The following is a 20,632-nucleotide window of genomic DNA, read 5'->3' as shown; positions in this document are numbered from 1 at the left end:
GGCATTCTTGAGATGGGTGTGGCCTTCTAGCCTAAAGTCACTCAAGTGGTCAGTGCGATGGTTTGAATTTGTGTCCCTTGGAAATTGATGTTGCAACAAATCCCCATGCAACAGTCTTTTTTTTTTTTTTTGAGCTGGAGTCAGGCTGGAGTGCAATGGCACGATCTCAGCTGACTGCAACCTCCGCCTCCCAGGTTCAAGCTATTCTCCTGCCTCGGCCTCCCAAGTAGCTGGGATTACAGGCGTGCACCACAATGCTCAGCTAATTTTGGTATTTTTAGTAGAGATAGGGTTTCACCATGTTGGCCAGGCTGGTCTCAAAACTCCTGACCTCAAGTGATCCGCCTGCCTCGGCCTCCTAAAGTGCTGGGATTACAGGCATGAGCCACTGCGCCTGGCCCCAAGACAAGAGCCTTGAGCAGAGGTCCTAGCTGCGCAGAGGTCCTAACTGCGCAGAGATCCTAGCTGCGGTCCACCTGCACATTCCTGTTGTGTAGCTGTGTTCTTGCCAAGTCACACTCAGTATCTAACCTAACACAGAAAGATTCTCAAAAATGGGACTCGGCTCACAGAAAATGTTAAAGGGGATAAAAACCCATCCCCTTGGACCCCTAGAAGTTCAAATGGCACGTTCGGATACCAACAGGACTCCTATGCAGACAGCTGGTGCTCACTGCTGGAGAAGAAGAAGGGAAGCTGGCCTTTCCAGGCAGTTCTCAGTTCTGTTAGGAGCAAGGGGCAAGAAGGACCAATGTATAAAGGCCTGGAGAAATATGCTGGCATCAACAGCATTTCCAACTAAGTCCTCATGTCATATACCCAAGGACCCCACCACCCAAAAGTATGAGAATAAGCTCTCAATCAGGCCTTTGTTCCTATTATTATCCTCTTTATTCCAAAACAATTACACATTTCAACTTTTCAAATGCAACATATGGGTAACTTAAGAATATTCACAGCATCTTGCACAGTGCCAGAGAAAGAGACTATCTGAGCTCACCAGGTATCTGCTCTGTGTTCGGGAAACTGAAAAACAACAAGCAAAAGTATAACTACAATCTGGACTTTTTTCTTTTTTAAATAAAGTGGTTTTTTTTTTGCATTTTCTTTTCATACTGTGAATTGTTCTTGACTCCTTTTCTTGACATTCAGTTTTCAGAATTTCCATCCTTCTTCTGGAACTAATGTGCTGTTCTGAAAGAAAATGGAGACAAACACAGAATTACTGAGGGTTTCAGTTCACAGTTACAGTTCCTAACTGGTGACAACAGAGACACCAAGGCACTCTCCTGCTCTAAGATCCCATTTATAAGGGAATCATCATTTATCTACCAAGTCTATTTATGTATGCCCCATCTCATTTTACAAAAGAACATGAGACGGCTAGTTCATAATTAAGCTGATGACAACTTAAATACAAACAACAAAACAAACTCAATAATAACTAAGAAAGTGGTATGTGACAACATAAGGAGATGAGGTAATTCCAGGCACACCTCTCACAGTGCAACGCCAAAAACATAGAGTAAATTTCAATTAGATGAACAGAGAGGAAAGTTTAAAGAATGCTCATCAATCTCCCAGACTCCAGCTCTGCCAACCAACACGTGGCCCTTCTGTAGCTTAGATGACATCCCGACCATTCATTACAGAAACCTGCACATTCCTGCCGTGTGGCCGTGTTCTTGCCAAGTCACACTCAGCATCTAACCTAACACAGAAAGATTCTCAAAAACGGGACTCAGCTCACAGAAAGTGTTAAAGGCGATAAAAACCTATCTCCTGTATTCTCTTTTTCCCTTCTGCTGCCTTTCCCTAGACTCTAAGGAGGGATGGGGAAACACAATGAATGAAAATGACAATCTAGACAGACTGTGCAGCTGAGGAGATGGTGGCAGTGAGTAACTGATCCTGGCAGGCTCCAGCAAGCAGAGGCAGGGTTGCCGACACACACAGCATCCATCCTTCAGTGGCAGCTCTTCCCAGGGGTGAGGACTAAGGTGATAATGACCCAGTCTTGCAGAATGGCAGGCTCCAAACCCATTAATAAAGCAGTTCCAAAAGACATGCACAGGCATGGAATTAATCTTGAGGGCTGGGGTGTGCACCCCTAATTCCTTGCCAACATTCAGAGGTTCCTAGGTATACTAAAATATGTGCATTCAGAAACGTTCATGCAGAAAGGATAGCACGAGTATGAAATAAGAACAGCTGCAGGGTAGTGGCCCCCAACCACCGACTGTGGCTAGAACTTATGTCCCACATTATGTCTGCTCAAATCAATGTCTGCCCTCAGATCGACAACACTTTGCTACCAGGGGGTTTCCTTTCAAATACTAGGAAGTACCAAATGTCCAAATGATCAAGTGACTTTCCTCTTCCTCAAGCAATGATTTGGGGATAGCAGGGTAGGAATTGACTTTAAAAATCAAGAGGCCGAGTAAGGTGGCTCACGCCTATAATCCCAGCACTTTTAAGGGCCAAAGCAGGAGGATTGCTTGAGCCCAGGAGCTTGAGACCAGCTTGGGCAACACGAGATACCACTTCTATAAAAAAAAAAAGTTCTTTTTAATCAAGAAAAGAAAATTGAGTTAAATAATTAAATAACTCAACATTTAGCAGAAAGGACAATTTCTGAAAGCAAATCTCAGACAGAGGGACTGTAATTCAGGATAAAATCAAATGGGCATAGCCACAGAATGGGGGTAGGAGAAGGTTGTGACTCTAAAAGGGGCACTGGGGAACTCTTTGGAGTGTGGCAATATCTATATCTTGATTGAGGTGGTGGTTACATGACTACATAGGTTTTTCAGGATTCACAGAGTTGTATACTAAAAGGGTACATTTTCTGCAGATAAATTATAACTCCATTAAAACCTGGAAAAAACAAACAAAAACAAACAAAACAAATGCAGTTCCCTTCTGTGTTGAGGATAGGTGACCCAGCTTATGCTCACACATCCGTGGAAAGGCTCCAAATCCTATGCTTTTGTTGATCTCTCCTATTTTCAGAGGATTAGAAATTAGATGGTTTTGTGACTTTGGCAGAGAAAGCCATTTCCAAGGCAAAGGATAAAAGAGAACATGACTTGAAAATTCAAATACCTCCCTCCCTTTGTTGGTCTAGGGCAGGGGTCAGCAAACTGTGCCACGCAGGCCAAATCCAGCCCACCACCTGTCTTGATGAATAAAGTTTTGTTGGAACACAGCCACGCCCATTTGTTTATACAGTCTATGGCTGCTTTCACATGACAGTGACAGAGCTGAGTAGTTGGTGCCAAGAGACCATATGGCCAGTTAAGCCTAAAATACTATCTGGCTCTTTACAGAAAACTTTTGCCAGTCCCTGGTCTAGAGGAGCAGATCAATGAAGCATCAGACACTCGCTTTCCTTCTCTCCACTTCCCTCCCATCCTCGGACTGAGATGCAGAAGGAGAATGAGTGGGATTTCACTTCACATTTTAGTCACATGGAGAGCAGCCCTTTTAACATACCCTGAGTGCTAGGAACCTGGATTCTGATGCTAGCTTTGATCTGTGGCCAGCAGTCCTTCATAATTTACAGTCTCCCCAAACCACACTCTTTAGCCCAACTAGAGATTGGTGTTATAGAAAAGTCTAGAAACAGTGACAAGGTGTGCCAGGATTTGCCACGGGACCGTCAGTTAATGAATTTTGGATTTGTCTTATCCTCATCTCAGCTGTCCTGGAAACAGAGAGAGAGGCTTGTCTATAAATAAATAAGTACTCCATGGGATATGAGGGAGAATGAAGTCTTATACAGTCAAAGCCAGGCCAAAGCTGCTCACTGCAGAGTTATCCCATCATCTGGGCTAATTCAGGAAGCTTTTGCCCTGGTCCAGTCACAACCTCATCTAGCAACTTGAAAAGCAGCCTCAGAGTTCAGCTGTGGCATAGGGAGGGGTGGGAGGAGCAAGTGGGCTGAAAACTAGAGAGAGAATTGACATGCATGAGGCGGGCAAGACGGGGAAGGGACCCTGCTTCTGGGATGAGTCCACCCTTCATCTTTACCGTAGTGTCCTATATTTTGCCAATCTACTGCTCTGCTCTGCAGCGATCCTGCCAAAGGAAAGAGGGTTTGAGAATCAAGAAAGGACAGCGAGGGGAGAAATCAGCTGAGGAAAGAAATGACAAACACCCAACCAGAGCTTCCATTAGGGTCACCGATTTTTCCAGGGTAGAGTTCATTCTAGGACTCACAAGGAAAGGTGGGCTTTAAGCTTCTGAATGGAATACATGAGTAGGGGAGAAGGAGGAGTTACTGATCCTTCTGGGATTCTGATAAAAACCATAGTCTCTCTCCCCAGAAAATGCATACAACTTTAGGATTCCAGATTAGGAACTCCTGCTAAGCAGGATGTAAACCAAATGGTTTCTACTCAATTCTCACCTTGATTTTGTTCTTACTTTTTATTTTCATAATTTTTTTTAGAGACGAGGTCTCACTATGTTGCCCAGGCTGGTCTCAAACTCCTGAGGTCAAGCGATCCTCCGGCCTTAGCCTCCCAAAGTGCTGGAATTGCAGGCATAAGCCACCATGCCTGGCAGATTTCATTCTTCTTGAGTGGGTGACTTCCAGAAAAGAGAGAACTTAGCAGAGCACAGTCTTTTGGCTCTCTGGGGGCCCAGGCAGGTGCTACAAGGGAACAGCATTCTGCTTTGCAAAAACAACTGAGTCCTGGCTCTTTCTCAGGTACAATGCAGAGCCACCAGGAAAGGGCTACTGGAAGGTGGAAAAAATGAACCAGCTGCCACTGCTGGTGCTAAGGGAAGCTCTGGTGGGCCCTGGATTCCTACAGGAAAGCCAAGGAACACGTCTGTGCCGAGTCTCCATGGTGAAATGCTCAGAAAGTTCACAATGGAGACTCGGGCAGAGATGAGACATCTTCTCCCACCCACTGATTGTCTCCCTGAAAAAGCCTCTCTCTGATCCCAGCACCCTAACTGGCAGCCACGTTGAGGGTACACTATTGAGTTACGTTCTTCCAACAAACGTCCTGGATACAAGAAAGTGGCACATCTGAAAACGATTTCCAGAGGTGAAAGCAATTCTGTTATTTTCTTATTGGCCTTTGCGTGGCTGAAATCACTCAGGTTCTAATAAAGTCAAATCAATGAGAAACACCTTTGTGACATTTAAATTTGCCTCCAATTCTGTTTAGCAAGTCAAGCTGCCAACAAGCTGCCCATGTCAAGGTCTGTCTGACCACCCGTGTGACTCTAAGGTTGTCTGGGTCCTGGGGAGGCGTAGGCTACTGAGGAGATACTCCTTGCTGGGAGCCTCTGCAAAACCTGCCTCAGCTTCTGTGGGAAATAACACAGACCTCGTGCTTCCGGGACAAGCTCCTGGAGCTGTGAGGGTTACAGAGGAGCAACTCTCTGGGACATGTTGAGGGTGGGAAGGGCAGGGCAGGATTCTCTGTGGCAGCAGAGAATTTTTACACAGCTAACAAATTAATCTTCTGCCACATCTATGAATGCACTTTCATCTTCATAAAGCAATAATTTTCCTCCCTCATTCTATTGTATTGGGGCATAAATTACTATGGTTGTAATACATTCAAAGCTGACCACTAAGGCCCCCTTTTTGACTTCAAAGTGCTTATGGCTTCTGTATTGGGCTAGGTTAAGGTGCCAGACTTGCCCCTAAGAACACAAATCATTTTGCCACCTACCCTTCAAAGAGCTAGGCTGGCAGAGCTGAGTATTTCTAACCCTACTCTAGATCCCTGGCCCATGTCCAGCCTTACCTCTTGACTGCCTGCTGGGCCAGCATCCGATTGCCAGCCAGAAACGTCACACTGCCCAAGATGGCCAGGTACTTCAAGGTCTGGAACATGTTCAGCTGAGTCCAGTACACATACATGAGCCCCAGCATAGCTGCAAGAAGAGGTGTCGTGACATCCAATTAAATGAAACATAATGCTGCCCCGAGGTTGAGGAAAGTTAGGGGCAGCAACTGCTGGATCATGAAAAGGTCTCTAGTCCTACACCTTTTTCATTCCTTTGTTTCATTCCTTTGATGCCAAAAAGTAGCTAACTCAATATACTAGTCTCTCAGCTGTGGCCACCAAGAAATCCAGGGTGGCAGGCACAGTGGCTCACACCTGTAATCCCAACATTTTGGAAGGCTGAGGCAGGAGGACTGCTTGAGCTCAGGAGTTCAAGACCATCCTGGGCAAACAGTGAGACCTCATGTCTACTAAAATTCAAAAAATTACTCAGGCATAATGGCCCATGTCTATAGTCCCAGCTACTTAGGAGGCTGAGGTAGGAAGATTGCTTGAGCCTGGGAAGTCAAGGATGCAGTGAGCTTGATCACACCACTGTACTTCAGCCTGGGTGACAGAGTGATACCTCATCTCAAACAAACAAACAAACAAAAAAACAAAAAACAAAAAAACAGGGTTAACAACTGAACTTCAGTGACCTGTGTCATGTTCCTGCTTATACCTATTTCTCTGCTTTTGTTTAAAACTCCTCTGTCATGTTACATTTAGGATTCATTTCATTTTCAAATTCTTAACAAAAATACACAGGATATAAATAGGCTGGGTGTGGGAGTCACACCTGTAATCCTAGAACTTTGGGAGGCCAAGGCAGGAGGATCACCTGAGGTCAGGCATTCGAGACCAGCCTGACCAACATGGTGAAACCCCGTCTCTACTAAAAACACAAAATTAGCCAGGTGTGGTGGTGCATGTCTATGATCCCAGATACTTGGGAGGCGGAGGTGGGAGAATTGCCTGAACCTGGGAGGCGGAGGTAGAGGCTGCAGTGAGCCAAGATCGCACCATTGCACTACAGCCTGGGAGAGACAGAGCAAGACTCCATTTCAAAAACAAAAAATAAAAAATAAATTAAAAAAACCAGGATATAAATAACTGAATAATTTCCTTTTTTATGGGGGAAAAAAAACCCCAAAAAACCTGTAAGTATAATTTGCCACTGTGACCAGGAAGGAAGCAAGGAGGTCTCAGGAAGAAGGCTGAGTGAAAAGGGCTCAGAGCTGGGAACAGAGAGCCCTGGGGTCTGGTCTAGGCCCTGCCCTTACCAGCCGCTTAACTTCTCTGAGCCCAAATTCTCCCAACTTGTCAAAAGGGATCGTAATTCCTACCCCAGTCACCCTCATCAGGGCTATGATGAGAATCAAATGAGAAAACGTGCACAAAAAGCACACCGGCAGGAAAAGCCACGGCTCTCAACAAATTTATATTCAGGTTTTCTTCTCGGTCTGACCCCAGAGGGCTATCATTCATATCCAGGAACTGAGCCAGAGAGAAAGGTCATCCTGTCAGTTTTGCCCAGACAGATGACGGATGAACTACAGCGGGGTTCCCAACCACTTCTGAGGTCACGGACCACTGCACCATAATAATCTGATCAAAGTCACAACTCTCTCTTTCCCCAGAAAAATACAAACATTTGCCTACAATTTCAAGGGACTTATCTACACACCCCTACGGAATCTGTTTACTGTGGGCATACAGATAGTGACTCCTGAAAGAGGCAAATAATTTTAAAAATAAGGTCAGGCCAGGCGTGGTGGCTCACACCCATAATCCTAGCACTCTGGGAGGCCAAAGGCAGGAAGACTGCTTGAGCCTAGGAGTTCATGACCAGCTCTGAACACAGCAAGACACCATCTCTACAAAAAATACAAATATTAGCCAAATGTGGTGGCACATGCCTGGAGTCCCAGCTACTCTGGAGGCTGAGGTGGGAGGATGACCTGAGTCTGGAAGTTCGAGGCTGCAGTGAGTGGTGAGTGCACCACTGCACTCCAGCCTGGGTGACAGAGTAAGACCCTGTCTCAAAAAAAAAAAAAAAAAAAAAAAAAGAACAAAAAATATTAAAGTCACAGTGAAATGCAAGGCACCCCTGATCCAATAGCGTCAAAAGCCTCTTAAGTGATTTGTGAATTTACTATCTCATTATGTTTAGGCTGTTGAAGTCCTCAGATCTCCAGAGAACGATGCAGGACAGCATGTCTGACTGTGGAAAGGACTGTTTTCTATTACTGCACAGACAGAGCCGCCAGCAAATGTGAAGATCGATAGGGTGGGGAAAGATAACCTTTGGAAACTGCATTAATGCTCTTCATCCAGGAAGATTGCTCAATGTAAAGATACGATAAGTGAGTAATCTCTGGAAATAAACAGGGTTATTAACTGAGGGTAAATGGTCTGCCAACAGTGGCGCAGTACAACGAAGCCCAATATAATGACAGCTGTTCTAAGTGATGGACCAAACAGGTTTATCATAATATTAACTGTCCTAAAAGGCCAGGAGGAAAAGGGAAATGTTATGCTATTAAGTCATTATAGTTAATAGGTTGTGGGTCTACTTAACAGGGCTTTTGTGTGGGCAGGCTAAATGTCAGAGGAGGTTAAATGGAATTAGCTGTCTGGGGCACTTACCAGCATGTCCCAGGTGAAATATAATCGTGCTAGGAGCGAAAGTGAAGTTGGAGACATTGGCACCAATCCGGATCCACTGAATGATGGGGAGAAATAAATTTAAAAGGCATTAGAACTTACAAGGGCGGCAACACAAACCACGCCAATGCTAATCCCATCAACAGCCCCAAGGCTTCAACGTTCATGCATCCTAGAAGGACAGGGAATTCTTCCAAGTGACAACCACCCTATTATAAGCCCTCGGGAAAACTTGTTCCCTTTTTTCTTTAGAAAGGCATTCAGCACCTGCTCAAATGGGCTCGTGTACCTCAAACCTGAACATCATTTTTAATGATGACAAACCCTACTGTTTTAAAACAGGTGAGATCATGAAGCTGAAAGGTCAGAAACTGCATTTATAAGGTAACTGACACCCCCACTAAGTTCTCTAAGAATTGGTAAGATAAACTCGCCGGCAGCTGGTGGCATTCATGCTTTTGCTGTTGGTTCCATGTCTTTTGAAATTCTCATCATTCAAATATAAGAACAGGTGCTCATACCCTAGGTCTGGTTTCTGAAAATCTGTCACAAGGCTTCTAGATTTATCTAGATTTAAACAGTAATTATTTTATTAAAAGCAACAAATTAATTAGGAACGTAGGCAACTTTCCAAAAGTAAGATCTAATGAGTGTTTTCTCAAAAGTCTCTGAGCTTTGAGGATATGCATTTATGTTTGTTTATAATTAGAAAAAAGAAAAAAACACAATTGGCTAAAAAAAAAATGGTACTGAAAAGGAGAAAAGGTAAAAGTTACTTCCTCTACATTCTCCAGAATGTCCTCTCCTCACAGATGACCAACACTAACACATATCGCCTTTTAAAACTTATTTATTTATTTATTTTGACAGGGTCTCACTCTGTCACCCAGGTCAGAATGCAGGGCTCACTGTAGCCTCAACTTCCCAGGCTCATGTGATCTTCCCACCTCAGCCCCTCAAGTACCCAAGACTACAGGCATACGTCACCATTAATTTTTTTCTTTCTAATTTTCTAATTTTAGTAGAGATAGGGTCTTGCTATGTTGCCCATGCTAAACTCAAACACCTGAGCTCAAGCAATCCTCCCACCTCGGCCTCCCAAAGGCATGAGCCACCACACCTGGCCACCTTTTAAAACTTTACAGAGGATCATACTAAATACACTACCCTACCCCTTGCCTTTTTCACTCAGTAACACATCTTGGCAATCTTGTCCTATTGGCATATAAATCTATCCATTCTTTGAAAAGCTGCATATTATTCCATCATATGGACTTTAGGTTGTTTCTGGTTTTCTGCCCCAAGCAGTGCTGAAATGCACAGCCTTTGTGCTGTTTTTTATAGCTACCAGCATCGGGTCTCACTCTGTTCACACTAGATCTCATCTGAACCCTCCTACGGCATCACAGTCCATCCACTTTTGTCATTCTTAGTGGCTGTTAAGTACTTTCTTATGCCCACTTGTTAATGGGGCAGTTTATTTGGCCACTCCTCCACAGTGGGAACTTTTGGTCACTCTAAAATGTCTTAAGCATCAGTTCAGGTCACAGCTGCTGGACCCCTCTGGAGCTTTGCTGAGGCCAAACAACACAGCCTCCTTTGGAAGGAATGCATCTGCTGGGTCTGGCGCCAGACGCATGCTGCCCACGCTAATTACGGCCACTCACCAGAGCGAAGAGCAGAAGCAACGGCGAGAGGATCAGGGCAGTGAATGTATTGGACACCACGGTGGGGGGCCTCTTCTCAGGCTCGCGGAACAGGTGCTGCCGAAAGACACACCGAGAAGATTTAAGAATGTGCCCTTCCCAGCTGGGGCAGCCATGTATACCAGGGACCAAAGCATCAATGTCAGTCATGAAGAGGATATATTACCCAGAGGCTCTGGCATACTTGGCAACAAGTGGCCGTGTGGCCTTTTGCCTCTTCTCAATGCTGTCTTTTGATCCCAGAGGTCTCCCTTCCACAGAGACTACATCAACCCCAGCTCACTGCTTGGCCAACCCTTTATTCCCCTCAAAGACTCACTGCCATTTAGAGGCCAGAGAATGCAAGCCATCAAGTGGCATTTGGCTAGTGCCAAAGAGGGTGCCCAGCTATACAGATGGTTTGAGTGACACGAATGAGGCAGGACTCTGGACTCGCACCGTTTCTGGGTTCCTAGGGTGGCCCTGGCATATGCTGCTGCCCCACTTAATTGGCTAATGGTGGTAACACCATCTCTTTTTAAAACGTAACAGAGCCTCACTACAAATCTTTCCAACCATAATTCATCCCTCTCTCCCTGAGCCATGGCTCTAAGGAAGCCCTAAACAAATTTCCCGCTCTCATTTCTTTTTATTTTTTTTTAAAGAGACAGGACCTCACTCTGTCACCCAGGCTGAAGTGCAGTAGCACCATCATAGCTCGCGGTAACCTCAAACTCCTGGGCTCAAAAGATTCTCCCGCCTTAGCCTCCCGAATAGTTGGGACTACAGGTATGTGGCACCACACCCAGCTTAATTTTTAAATTCTTTGTAGAGACAGAATCTCACTAGGTCTCGAACTCCTGACCTCAAGTGATCCTCCCTCCTTGGCCCTGCAAAGTGGGATTACAGGTGTGAGCCACCATGCCTGGCCCAACTCTGACTTCCAGAGTTAAACCAGAAGGCTGGACAAGCATTCTGATGATATTTCTTGGTTTTATTTTTTTTTTCCCTGAGCAATTCTACATGAATTCTCTTTACAAAGCTCACCTAGATAGTGTGACCTAGCAGAAGCAGCAATGGTGTGGGAGTCTGGAGACCTCTGTTTAGGCCCAAACTGATATGTATGGCTGTGTGACCGGGAGCGAAGTCGCTGTCCCACTCTTCACCTCAGTTTCCAGCTGGAAAACTGGGGGTGGGGAGGGTCATGACCACCCTGCCAGGCTTGTAAAGATACTCTAAAGACCAAATGAAATAGTGCATTTGATTATGCTTTGTAAGCTGTAATTCATTATGCAAATAGAACTTTTTAAAAAAGATTTTTCCTCCAATGTGTCAACTTGTGCCTGCCTTTTCTGCTTGCCAATGCCCAGCCACTGCAACTCCATGATGAGACAGCCCCACTTGAGCCTCCTGTTCCTAAATTTTCACCTCTGCTCTTCTTTGCTGCTGCTATTAAAGGATTTCTAACATTATAGCAGCTGTTGCCACCTACTTCCCGGCACCCTTCATCATCACAATTACACCTATCTTCATCATCATCACAATTACGCCTATCAGTTAGCTGCATTTTATATTCTTAAATAATGCTGTACCAATATGAAGAGGAGTTTTAAAAACAATTCGACTACTCTACCCTTTGGGCACTTGTTTTTTTAAAATGGAATGACAACAGGTAGTCTGTTTTTGACACTTCAACATTAATTTGTATGTAGGTTTCGAAGTACAATCATTTTTTTCAAGATTGCAAAACAGTCCACTGAGTGGATCCACCTCAGTTTCCTTAACCAGTACCCAAAGGGTTTAACAATTATTGTGTTTATTTTGTAAAGGGCTTTGGAAACATTTGAAAGCCTTTCTTTACTCATCTGTTACCAACTTTGATTCTCACAACAGTCCTGTGTGCAGGGCAGGACCAGGCTTGCTTACCCAAGGACTTGCCTAAGAAAGTAGCGCCCTATTCTCCCAGGTGAGTTTTCCCACCTGTCGCCCCATCAGCCCTGATTTACGCAGGAGCGGTGAGGATAAACGCGAAAGCCATCTGCGCTCACAGCTAACAAGCTGTGGTCTGAGGGTTGAACCTGCTGGATGTCAGGAAAACCAGACTCAAGTTCTGACTTCATCTTCCACTCTCTGCTTTCTGGGGCTTAGTCACTGGACTCTTTAAACCTGTTTGCTCAGTTCAAAGATGGGGCTGCCATTTACCCTGCCTAATCCACAGGGTGTGAGGCTCAAACTATCAAATATCATAAAACAAGTTAAAGGGAGCAGAGACACAGTCCAGGGCTTTGCTGCCCTCTCTTCTCCCCCGTGTTTAGCGGATAAGCCCTTTGGGATATACCTGAATTTCCTGTTTTGGAGTGAAAAGGTTCTGGGACAAGACAGTCGAGGGAGCTTCTTCCTCAGGGAACTTGATGACCACATCAGCCTAGAAAAATAAGGACAGTCTTTAAAAGCACAGGGGCAGAGAAGTGAGTGAAACTCAACAGATAATATTCTCTGACTCCCGTCTAAGACCATAACTGAAAAAAGCTCCAGGCAGTCCCAATCACTTCTGATCCATTAGCTGACAAATTGAGGCAGTAAAAACTTCAAGAACAAAACAAGTATTTGTTGAAAATGCTTTTTAGAGCAAGACTTCTAATTTTCTGCTGGTATAGTAGCCCCATAGAGCTGCTTAATACAAAAATCCCAGCTGGTACACAGGCTGTTACAGTTGCAATCAGAAACTGCTTGATGTCCCTGGGAAGTGTGATTTAGTCACATTTGAAAAAGAGAGAAAGAAATGAGTATGTGCTCTTGTGCAAAAACAGCCTGAAGTCCAGGAGAAGAAAAGAAGTCTTGAATACCAGATGAGAAAACGCAGCTGCCCCTTTGTCTTGCAAAGTGAGTCAACCACCACTCAAAAGCCTGCAATTTGGCCTCTGCTACCTTTCCAAGCTCATCACCTCCCGCTTTTGACAGGAGTCAGGTGCTCTGGCAAAACACAACCGCTCCCATCGCACTGAAAGCACCTTGAGCTTTCTGCAGGCTCTTCCCCAATGATCACCCCACAGCCCCAGATCTGATAAACCCTTGCCATTCTTCAACCCCTTGCTCAAATGCCCTGTCTTGCACATTTACTCTCATCACACCAATCCAAAGTGAGGCATGAAGGGAGGCACTACGTAAACGACAACATGCTACACATGGTTATTAGTTAATCAGTTAGTTGGTTATTAGTTAAAATTGTTATCAGAATTCAGATCTCACCTCTCTATGAGCTATGCCATATCTCAAAGGCCTTAACTTTCACATCTATGTAACCCCCATAGTGCCTTGCTATAATATGAAAACGGCCTTCACAACGGTAAGTTTATACTTCCTTCACTCACTTAATATTTATTAAGCACGTACCATGTTCCCAAGCCACGTGCATGACCCCAGGACTATTTATGGAGCCCGCACACAGTGCCTCACCTCCCAAGCTTCTTTATCACACTATAGGAGGCACAGGCAAGGTGAAGGTGAAGAGCCCCATGCCCCTGAAAAGGAGCCACCAGTGCCTGGGGCACAGCCACTGTCACCTGAGTCAGGGTACATTCAGGCACATACCACATTCCAGAGGATTGGGTTCTTCAAAGTAGCATCTCCAATGATTAAGTAGAGAGTGTAGGTGCCAGAGGCAGAGTCAAATTCGATCTTTCTTTCAGAGGTATCCAGTTCGAACTTGTATACGTTCTTGTTGTCCGGCTCGGCAACAAACACCACTTCCTGGCCAGTCTTCTGGTTATGGAGTCGGACGAATGTCTAAATGGAAAAATAATCCAACCTTTCATCTGAAAATTTCAAAATTCTCCCTGGGCCTAACATTGAATCCACCGGGCAGCATAGTTAGCTCTTTGTCACAGTGAGAGCTCTCAGATCTGCCAGACCTGCCCCAGAGAGTAGAAGGAGTGGCCATGCCGCCCTAGTTCCTAGCTCAGAGATAACTTTTTGCTGGTACAAGGAAGTAAATTTAACTTAAGGGTCCAGCCAATTCTCGACTAGTCGGAGGCTGAATGCCCAGTTTGCGGATGATTTAAGCCCTTTGCTATCGCTGCAATTTCTTTTTCCCGCCAGCCTTTTGGTCACTTTGCTGCCCAATTAACTGCTTCACCAGAGGGTGAAAAGAAGGGAAATGAGGTGGAACTGTAAGAGGTCCATTTTCAATTTCCTAGTGCCTCCAGCTAAAGATTTACTAGAGGAGGCTTGGGTATTGATAGTAAGGCACAGTCCTAATCAAGCAGGGCAACCCAGTTTCATGGAGAGAGCCTCAGCTTGGAAGACAGACAGATTTGCTTCCACTACTTACTAGCTGAGCAAGTTACTTAACCTCCTTGTGCTTTGATTTCTTCAACTTTACGACAGAAAAATTAACTTCCAGATGTAGCATATCTGTGTGAAGATTTGCAATACTGTATGCTGAGCATTAGTGCAGGGAATGCTTTATGCTAGTCAACAAATAGTGGTTAATAGCAATACGATGGTAATGAGTCTAATCATTTTATCCCCCCCTAATGGCACAAGAAAAAGAGGTATCTGCACATTAGAAATGGACCAAAACTTGATAACCACCCAGAGCTTTTCTTTCAGGTGTTTCAAAATAAAGAATTCAACAAGGCAGGTAGGTTTACAGATCCAATTTACAGATCATAAGGCACAAGCATTAAATGAGTTGGCATGGTGACAGAGCCAGCACTGCATCTACAGCAAATACACATCTCATTTGTTCAGCTATACCTGAACAACAAAGAAACACCACCAAAGCAGTTAGGGAAAGGGGCCCAGAGACATGAAGCATGGCCAGGAATGGAATGGGGAGTCCAGATGCCAGATCTCCTTCCTATCACAGTCAACTGCAGGCGGCTGCCAGGTTCATCCCCAAAATGCCACCTCCACCTGGAAGGTCTCTAAGCCATGATTCTACAACAGAATTTTGGATGAGACAAGTATTCAGTGAAAGTTACACTTCCTCACTAACTCTCCCTGCTCTAATCTGATCCTACCATTTAGTCTTCTAATTTCTTCTCTTTGTACTCTTCCTTCCCTTGTGCTATTTGGCCGGCAAATGTCATTCTGGTAAGAAGCTGGGAAATGGTAAGGGGCCAAAGTACTCAAAGGTCAGTTAGGTTTGGCTAAGGGCCCTAACCAAGCTGTCTGGAGTTTGGGAGTAGGGAGGAGAGAGGAGCAGAGGACTCCCGGGACTGTGGCCATAGAGGAACGTGCTCCTGGGGCACAAGTGCAACAGCTGCAGCTGCAAGAAACAGAAAGCAAGAAGGTTCCCAAGTGAATCCAGTTGCCTCTGAGGTCTGCCCTGAAGCTGCCTCAAGGCAACAAGTCTGCTGGTCCTTGCGAAAGCATCGGTACAGGGCACCCCATACCAAACTAGGTACCGCATTCTTGTCTTTGAGCATCCAAAGTATTTATCTGAACCTTCCTTCCCGTAACACTAAAGGCAGGTTACTCTCCATCAAGGGGGATGACAGGCAGTGTGGGAGTGGGGATGTCTGATTGGACATGGGGCCATATTAGGTTCTTGGGGGAAAGAGTGTATGGTTTGAAAATCTTTTAAATAATTTTCATTACTCTATGAAAAAAATAAAGCCTATTGCTTTCATAACACAAAGTAGGCACAAGTTAAAAGAGCTATTCTTCAGAGTCCCACAAATACAAAATCTGCTTTGGCCAGAATAAAAAAAAAATGCTCTGGGTCTTCTTTCGAAATTATTTCAGTATATTCCCTTATTTATTTATACATACATATATACATACATACATACATACATACGAGGTCTCACCATATTGCCCAAGCTGGTCTCCAACTCCTGGACTCAAGTGATCCTCCCACCTCAGCCTCCAAAGTGTTGGGATTACAGGCGTGAGCCACCATGCCTGGCCAGTATATTCCCTTTTTTAAATCAGAAAGAAAACGCCTCAGGACGGATGCTGTAGCTCATGCTTATAATCCCACCACTTTGGGAGGCTGAGGCAGGCGGATCACCTGAGGTCAGGAGATGGAGAACAGCCTGGCCAACATGGTGAAACCCTGTCTCTGCTAAAAATACAAAAATTAGCTGGGCATGGTAATGCATGCCTGTAGTCCCAGCTACTCGGGAGGCTGAGGTTGCAGTGAGCTGAGATCACACCACGGCACTCCACCCTGAGTGACAGAGCGAGACTCTGTCCGAGGGAGGGAGGGAGGGAGGGAGGGAGGAAGGAAGGACCTTAATTAAGTGCAAATCTGCCTTAAGTACCTCTCCTCAATACCAGCTAATTTTTGAGAAAGTGTATCCCAGGTGAAGGATTACAACCAGTAAAAGGGTGAGAGTGTCACGTGGGAGAACCTGATGGACTGTCAGGGTTCGGTCAAGATCTGAAAGCAGGAACGTGGAATTCTCTCTAGTCCATGTCACAGACCACATTGTAAACGCTAGTATCCATTCACATTTCAGGTTAAGAGAATTGTCTAGGCGTCTTCCTGACCTGGTGAGGAGTGAGTTCAGCACCAGTGTTCACATCTACCAGCTGGAAGAACAAGGCAAAGTTCTGGTGGCTATCTGCGATGAATGTGCCCTTGGCTTTGGCTGGGTACGTCACCCTGAAAGAGGCATATAGAGTCAGTCTTCAGAGAGAATCAATATATCTCTGAGAACAGGTGGAAAATACATACTTCACTTCATTGCCTAATCCTCCCTCTCCCATAGTAACACTTCTCTTGTGGACAGACAGATGTGGAGAACTGTCTGCAGCCTAGGGGCAAATTGGACTGATAAAGCCTGGACTGAGAAAAGTGCAGAATAAACCTCCAACAGGATCTGGGGAAATGCTGTGTGCAGATGCTTGTACCACTGAGCTTTCAATTCAAGGACCTAAGGCTCTCAACTCCACCAAAGTCAGGCACCAGCGGAGCTCACGTGTGGCCTCTGCAGGCACACAGGAGAGCCAGGCTGGCAGAACCGCAAGGAGAAATTATCACAGGATTGATGCCAGCAGCACACGTGAGCAAGGTAGAGAGACAAGACGGGTAGGAGACACAAAGGAAAGAAGGGTACTTTCGGCTTTGTCTTTTCTTAATGCTATATTTTTTTCCTGGACACTGTTTCAATTTACTTTTCTGCCCTGAAATTGGGTTTTAAAAAGGCAGACTTGATGAGGAAAACTTCTTTTCACAGCTATCTCCTGGGATTTTAGGGTAAGATGGCCAGGGGATAAACCAGCCAAATGGTTATAGAGCTCAGACCTGGCTTTATTTTATACTCATATTTTATATTTACTTGTAAGTATGACCAACTCTTTATCTATGCAGAGAATTAAACAGCAAAGTGCTCACACAGACATTACTTCAGTGGATTCTCAAACAGTGCTCTTATCTCCAATATCACTACAAAAATAGCCAAGCCAGAGACACAAAGGCCAACTCTACGTGATTTAAAAGGAACAGCTGCTTGGCTTCTAGCCTCTGGCTAACATCCCATTTTCAAAGAGCCTTAAGGGTTCACCCTACTGTCTTCTGGCCTCTATAGCTACCCTAGTTGAGTAAAGTTGGGGTCTGGACTATACCCAGAGATCTGGATCCCCCCTACGCCAGTAAGGATCTGGGGGAGGGCTGATGAGCAGGCTTCGTACAGCATTCTGGCCCAACTCTGATCAATTGTTAGTGTCTACTTAGAAGATTATGTTTAAAAAAAAGATTCTGAAGTTGTGTCTGAGTTTGGTGGGAGCAAACGCTCTATGACTTCTTAGTACTGCCTCCATGGACTTGGGAGGGGGAAATGCTGGGTATCTGCCATCTCAACTTTAAGCACCTATGAGGCTTCCAGCTAATTTCAGACCCATCATGGGCCAGAGAGACTTGCCATTAGGTCACTAAAAGCAAATTCAGGACTGTGATGATGAGATCGCACCAGAATGTAAATTAATACCGTGCTTCCTTCACTGAGAAGGTCTGATTATTTTAAAAATTGTCATCTGAACTAAATAATATGCTTAGTGACATAGCTGACTCAGACTAACATCCTGAGGTAAGCGCTTTACCTTGTTGCGGACTGGTAATAAACAGTTTGTGTATGGACTAAACACTGGTATATACAATCTCCAAATCCACTTAGATGCCTGGCAGAATCCCTGGTGCAGGACTAGTGGAACTACAGACTCCTTAATTTAGGGTGCAAGCTGGATGGCTGCTGATACAGAAATGATGCCTGGAGGGCTCAGTGCCTAGGCATACTCCTCTTAGCTCTTGAGCCTCAGCTCCCTGAGGGATCAGGTGGCATCCCACCTACCGGGTAGTTTTGGGTGCAATGCTCTGATCCTTATCCACAGTGGAAAGATCAACATTTGTGATGCCAACTTCAGTGGAGATCTTGACTCTGAGCTAGAGGAAAATAGAGAAGACAGTTGCCAGGTCAACTGGTGGGTGTACAGGAATTCACATGCAGATATAAAGTTTTCTATTCTTCAAGGTGAGTAAAGGCATGACCCAGCCCAGTAAAGATTACTGACCCAGCCCAGTAATATTTCCAACGTCTCCCATTCCAAGCCTAAAATGTCTTTTCTGGCTTTGGATGGACGGTATACACCAAAATGAAAGAAAGAAAAGAAAGAAAAGAAAGAAAAGAAAGAAAGAAAGAAAGGAAAAGAAAAGAAAAGAAAGAAGAAAAAGGAAAAAAAAAAAGTAAATCTTTTCATGTATCCTTTAAAATAAATAAGGGGAAAAATTCCTTAAGCAGTACCTTTCATTCGAATCAGTAAGAATTAGGTTCTAATTATAGCTAGGATTTATTGAGTGCTTACCATGTGAAAGGCACTGGTTTTGTAAAGACTATCTCATTTAATCCTCACAATTCTGTAAGGTACTGCTTTTCAGATAAGGAAATAAAAGATGAGAGAGATGAAGCTGCTCTGCTCAAGATCAGACCGCAAGGAAGTGATCAGGCCAGTGTTGAGCTCAGGCACTCTGATTCAGAATTCACGCACTTCAGCTCCTTGTTAGACAGCCATGGTAGTTATCTGTACTGTTCTCCAAGTACTTCTCATTCTCCTTCTGAGCATGTGGTAGAATTCTACTTCCCTGCCCCCAGGGAGTCAAGTGTGGCCAATGAAATGTGGGCAGAAGTGAAAGCTTTAAGAATCAGTGCGTGATTCTCTCTTTTCCTCTGACATGGACACAATGTCCAGATGCCTGCTCCTTCAGCCAGGGTCCTGGAGCAAAGTATCATGAAGCAGAGCCTCCAGCTGACCACCTAAAGAATCTAGCATGGGCAAAAAATAAACCTTCGTTGTTTTAAGCCACTGAGATTGGGAGTTTGTTATAAGCACAAACCAATCCATGTTGACTCTTAGAGTGTTTGAATTCTGTACGTCCCGTATAAACATCTTCACAAAGAGGGGCCAATGTCAACAAATAAGAAATTTTAAAATTAGATTAAAATCAATGTAAATATCCGAAAGAGACAGAAAACATGTCAAATTTCTGAATTAAAACCCAAGTTTGAACGTGCAAATTATGCAACCCCAAGGCGCTTTTATGTGCAAACAGATCTGTAAGCCTTCCAAATATTTGATAGGTTTGAATGTAACACTTAAGGAAATCCTTGCCAAATCCACCGGTTTATAGTCTAATTCAGGATCAAGGAATAGAGATAAAGGGATGGGCAAATAATTGAAGGATAGCTTCGGCGGTTTTCTAAAATACCATATTGAGGTGTGACAACCTCAAATCAAGGGCAAAGAAGAAAAATTAAAAAGAGATAAAGATACCTATCAAGTAATTCCTTCTAATAGCCTTCTTTCCTGCCTCTATAATAACTATTTTATGACAACAGTCTCAATTATCATGTTGAATAGGGGTGTTCTGTTTTGCTTTAAAAAAACTATAAAGATTTATTACCAGAGGCTGTAAGGATATTACCATCTACATTTGAATTCATAGCCACCTATTAGCAGATTTATATTTAGGATCATTGTCTGTCATTGAGTCTAGGCAACTGGGTGAAATTATGGCAGTGGAGGAGGAGGGAAGATGGCCCATTAGGTTGAATAGACACCCCCAAGAAGGGAGCTTGGAGCCTCTACTTTGGCTCTCTGGGCTCTCTGCTGAGTTAACAGCATTACAACTCACACAAGGATCAGAACCAGAGCAAGCTTTTTTGCATAAAGCACAACCTGACAAGTACTGACATTTCCACTGGAAGACAAACTGGAATGGAAGGCTCAGGCAAAGAAGTAGCCAGAGAGGTTTGATTTGACACCCGCTGAGAACACTTTCCCTGTAGTATGTGGAGCACCTATGTGCAGGGAATACACAGAGATGGCAAGAAATCCTTCCTATCCCATACACAAACCATAATGACAATAAACCAGGTTGCTGCTTTAATGTATGTACAAAGTGTTATGAAAGCACAGGAGAAGGAACTGTGACCCAAGTCTGCCCATGGGTGGCCCCGACTGGGGAGTAGGAAACATTCCATA

General features: G+C 44.5%; 1 protein-coding gene across 3 annotated transcripts in view; it reads right to left on the bottom strand.

Moving 5' to 3' along the window:
• Window positions 1-868: 868 nt before the first annotated feature.
• The window catches only part of RPN2 (ribophorin II), a 61,507-nt gene continuing 41,743 nt past the window's right edge, over window positions 869-20,632 (bottom strand). Inside the window, exons 10-18 of one of the 3 annotated variants that reach the window (XM_017859085.1) lie at window positions 18,445-18,536; window positions 16,646-16,760; window positions 13,736-13,930; window positions 12,483-12,569; window positions 10,127-10,222; window positions 8,442-8,517; window positions 5,772-5,901; window positions 4,033-4,080; window positions 869-1,194 (exon numbers count right to left, since the gene is read on the bottom strand). In XM_017859085.1, coding sequence (XP_017714574.1) covers window positions 1,182-1,194; window positions 4,033-4,080; window positions 5,772-5,901; window positions 8,442-8,517; window positions 10,127-10,222; window positions 12,483-12,569; window positions 13,736-13,930; window positions 16,646-16,760; window positions 18,445-18,536 — 852 coding nt within the window. In that variant the 3' untranslated portion in view covers window positions 869-1,181. The remainder of the gene's footprint in view (window positions 1,195-4,032; window positions 4,081-5,771; window positions 5,902-8,441; window positions 8,518-10,126; window positions 10,223-12,482; window positions 12,570-13,735; window positions 13,931-16,645; window positions 16,761-18,444; window positions 18,537-20,632) is intronic. The other 2 variants (XM_017859086.1, XM_017859087.1) reach the window with 2 other exon arrangements.

This window comes from Rhinopithecus bieti, unplaced genomic scaffold (assembly GCF_001698545.2).
Source record: "Rhinopithecus bieti isolate Rb0 unplaced genomic scaffold, ASM169854v2 scaffold_38981, whole genome shotgun sequence".
Classification (NCBI taxonomy): Eukaryota; Metazoa; Chordata; class Mammalia; order Primates; family Cercopithecidae; genus Rhinopithecus; species Rhinopithecus bieti.
The sequence above is the reverse complement of the archived record's forward strand: the minus strand, read 5'-3'. Positions and strand labels throughout refer to the sequence as shown.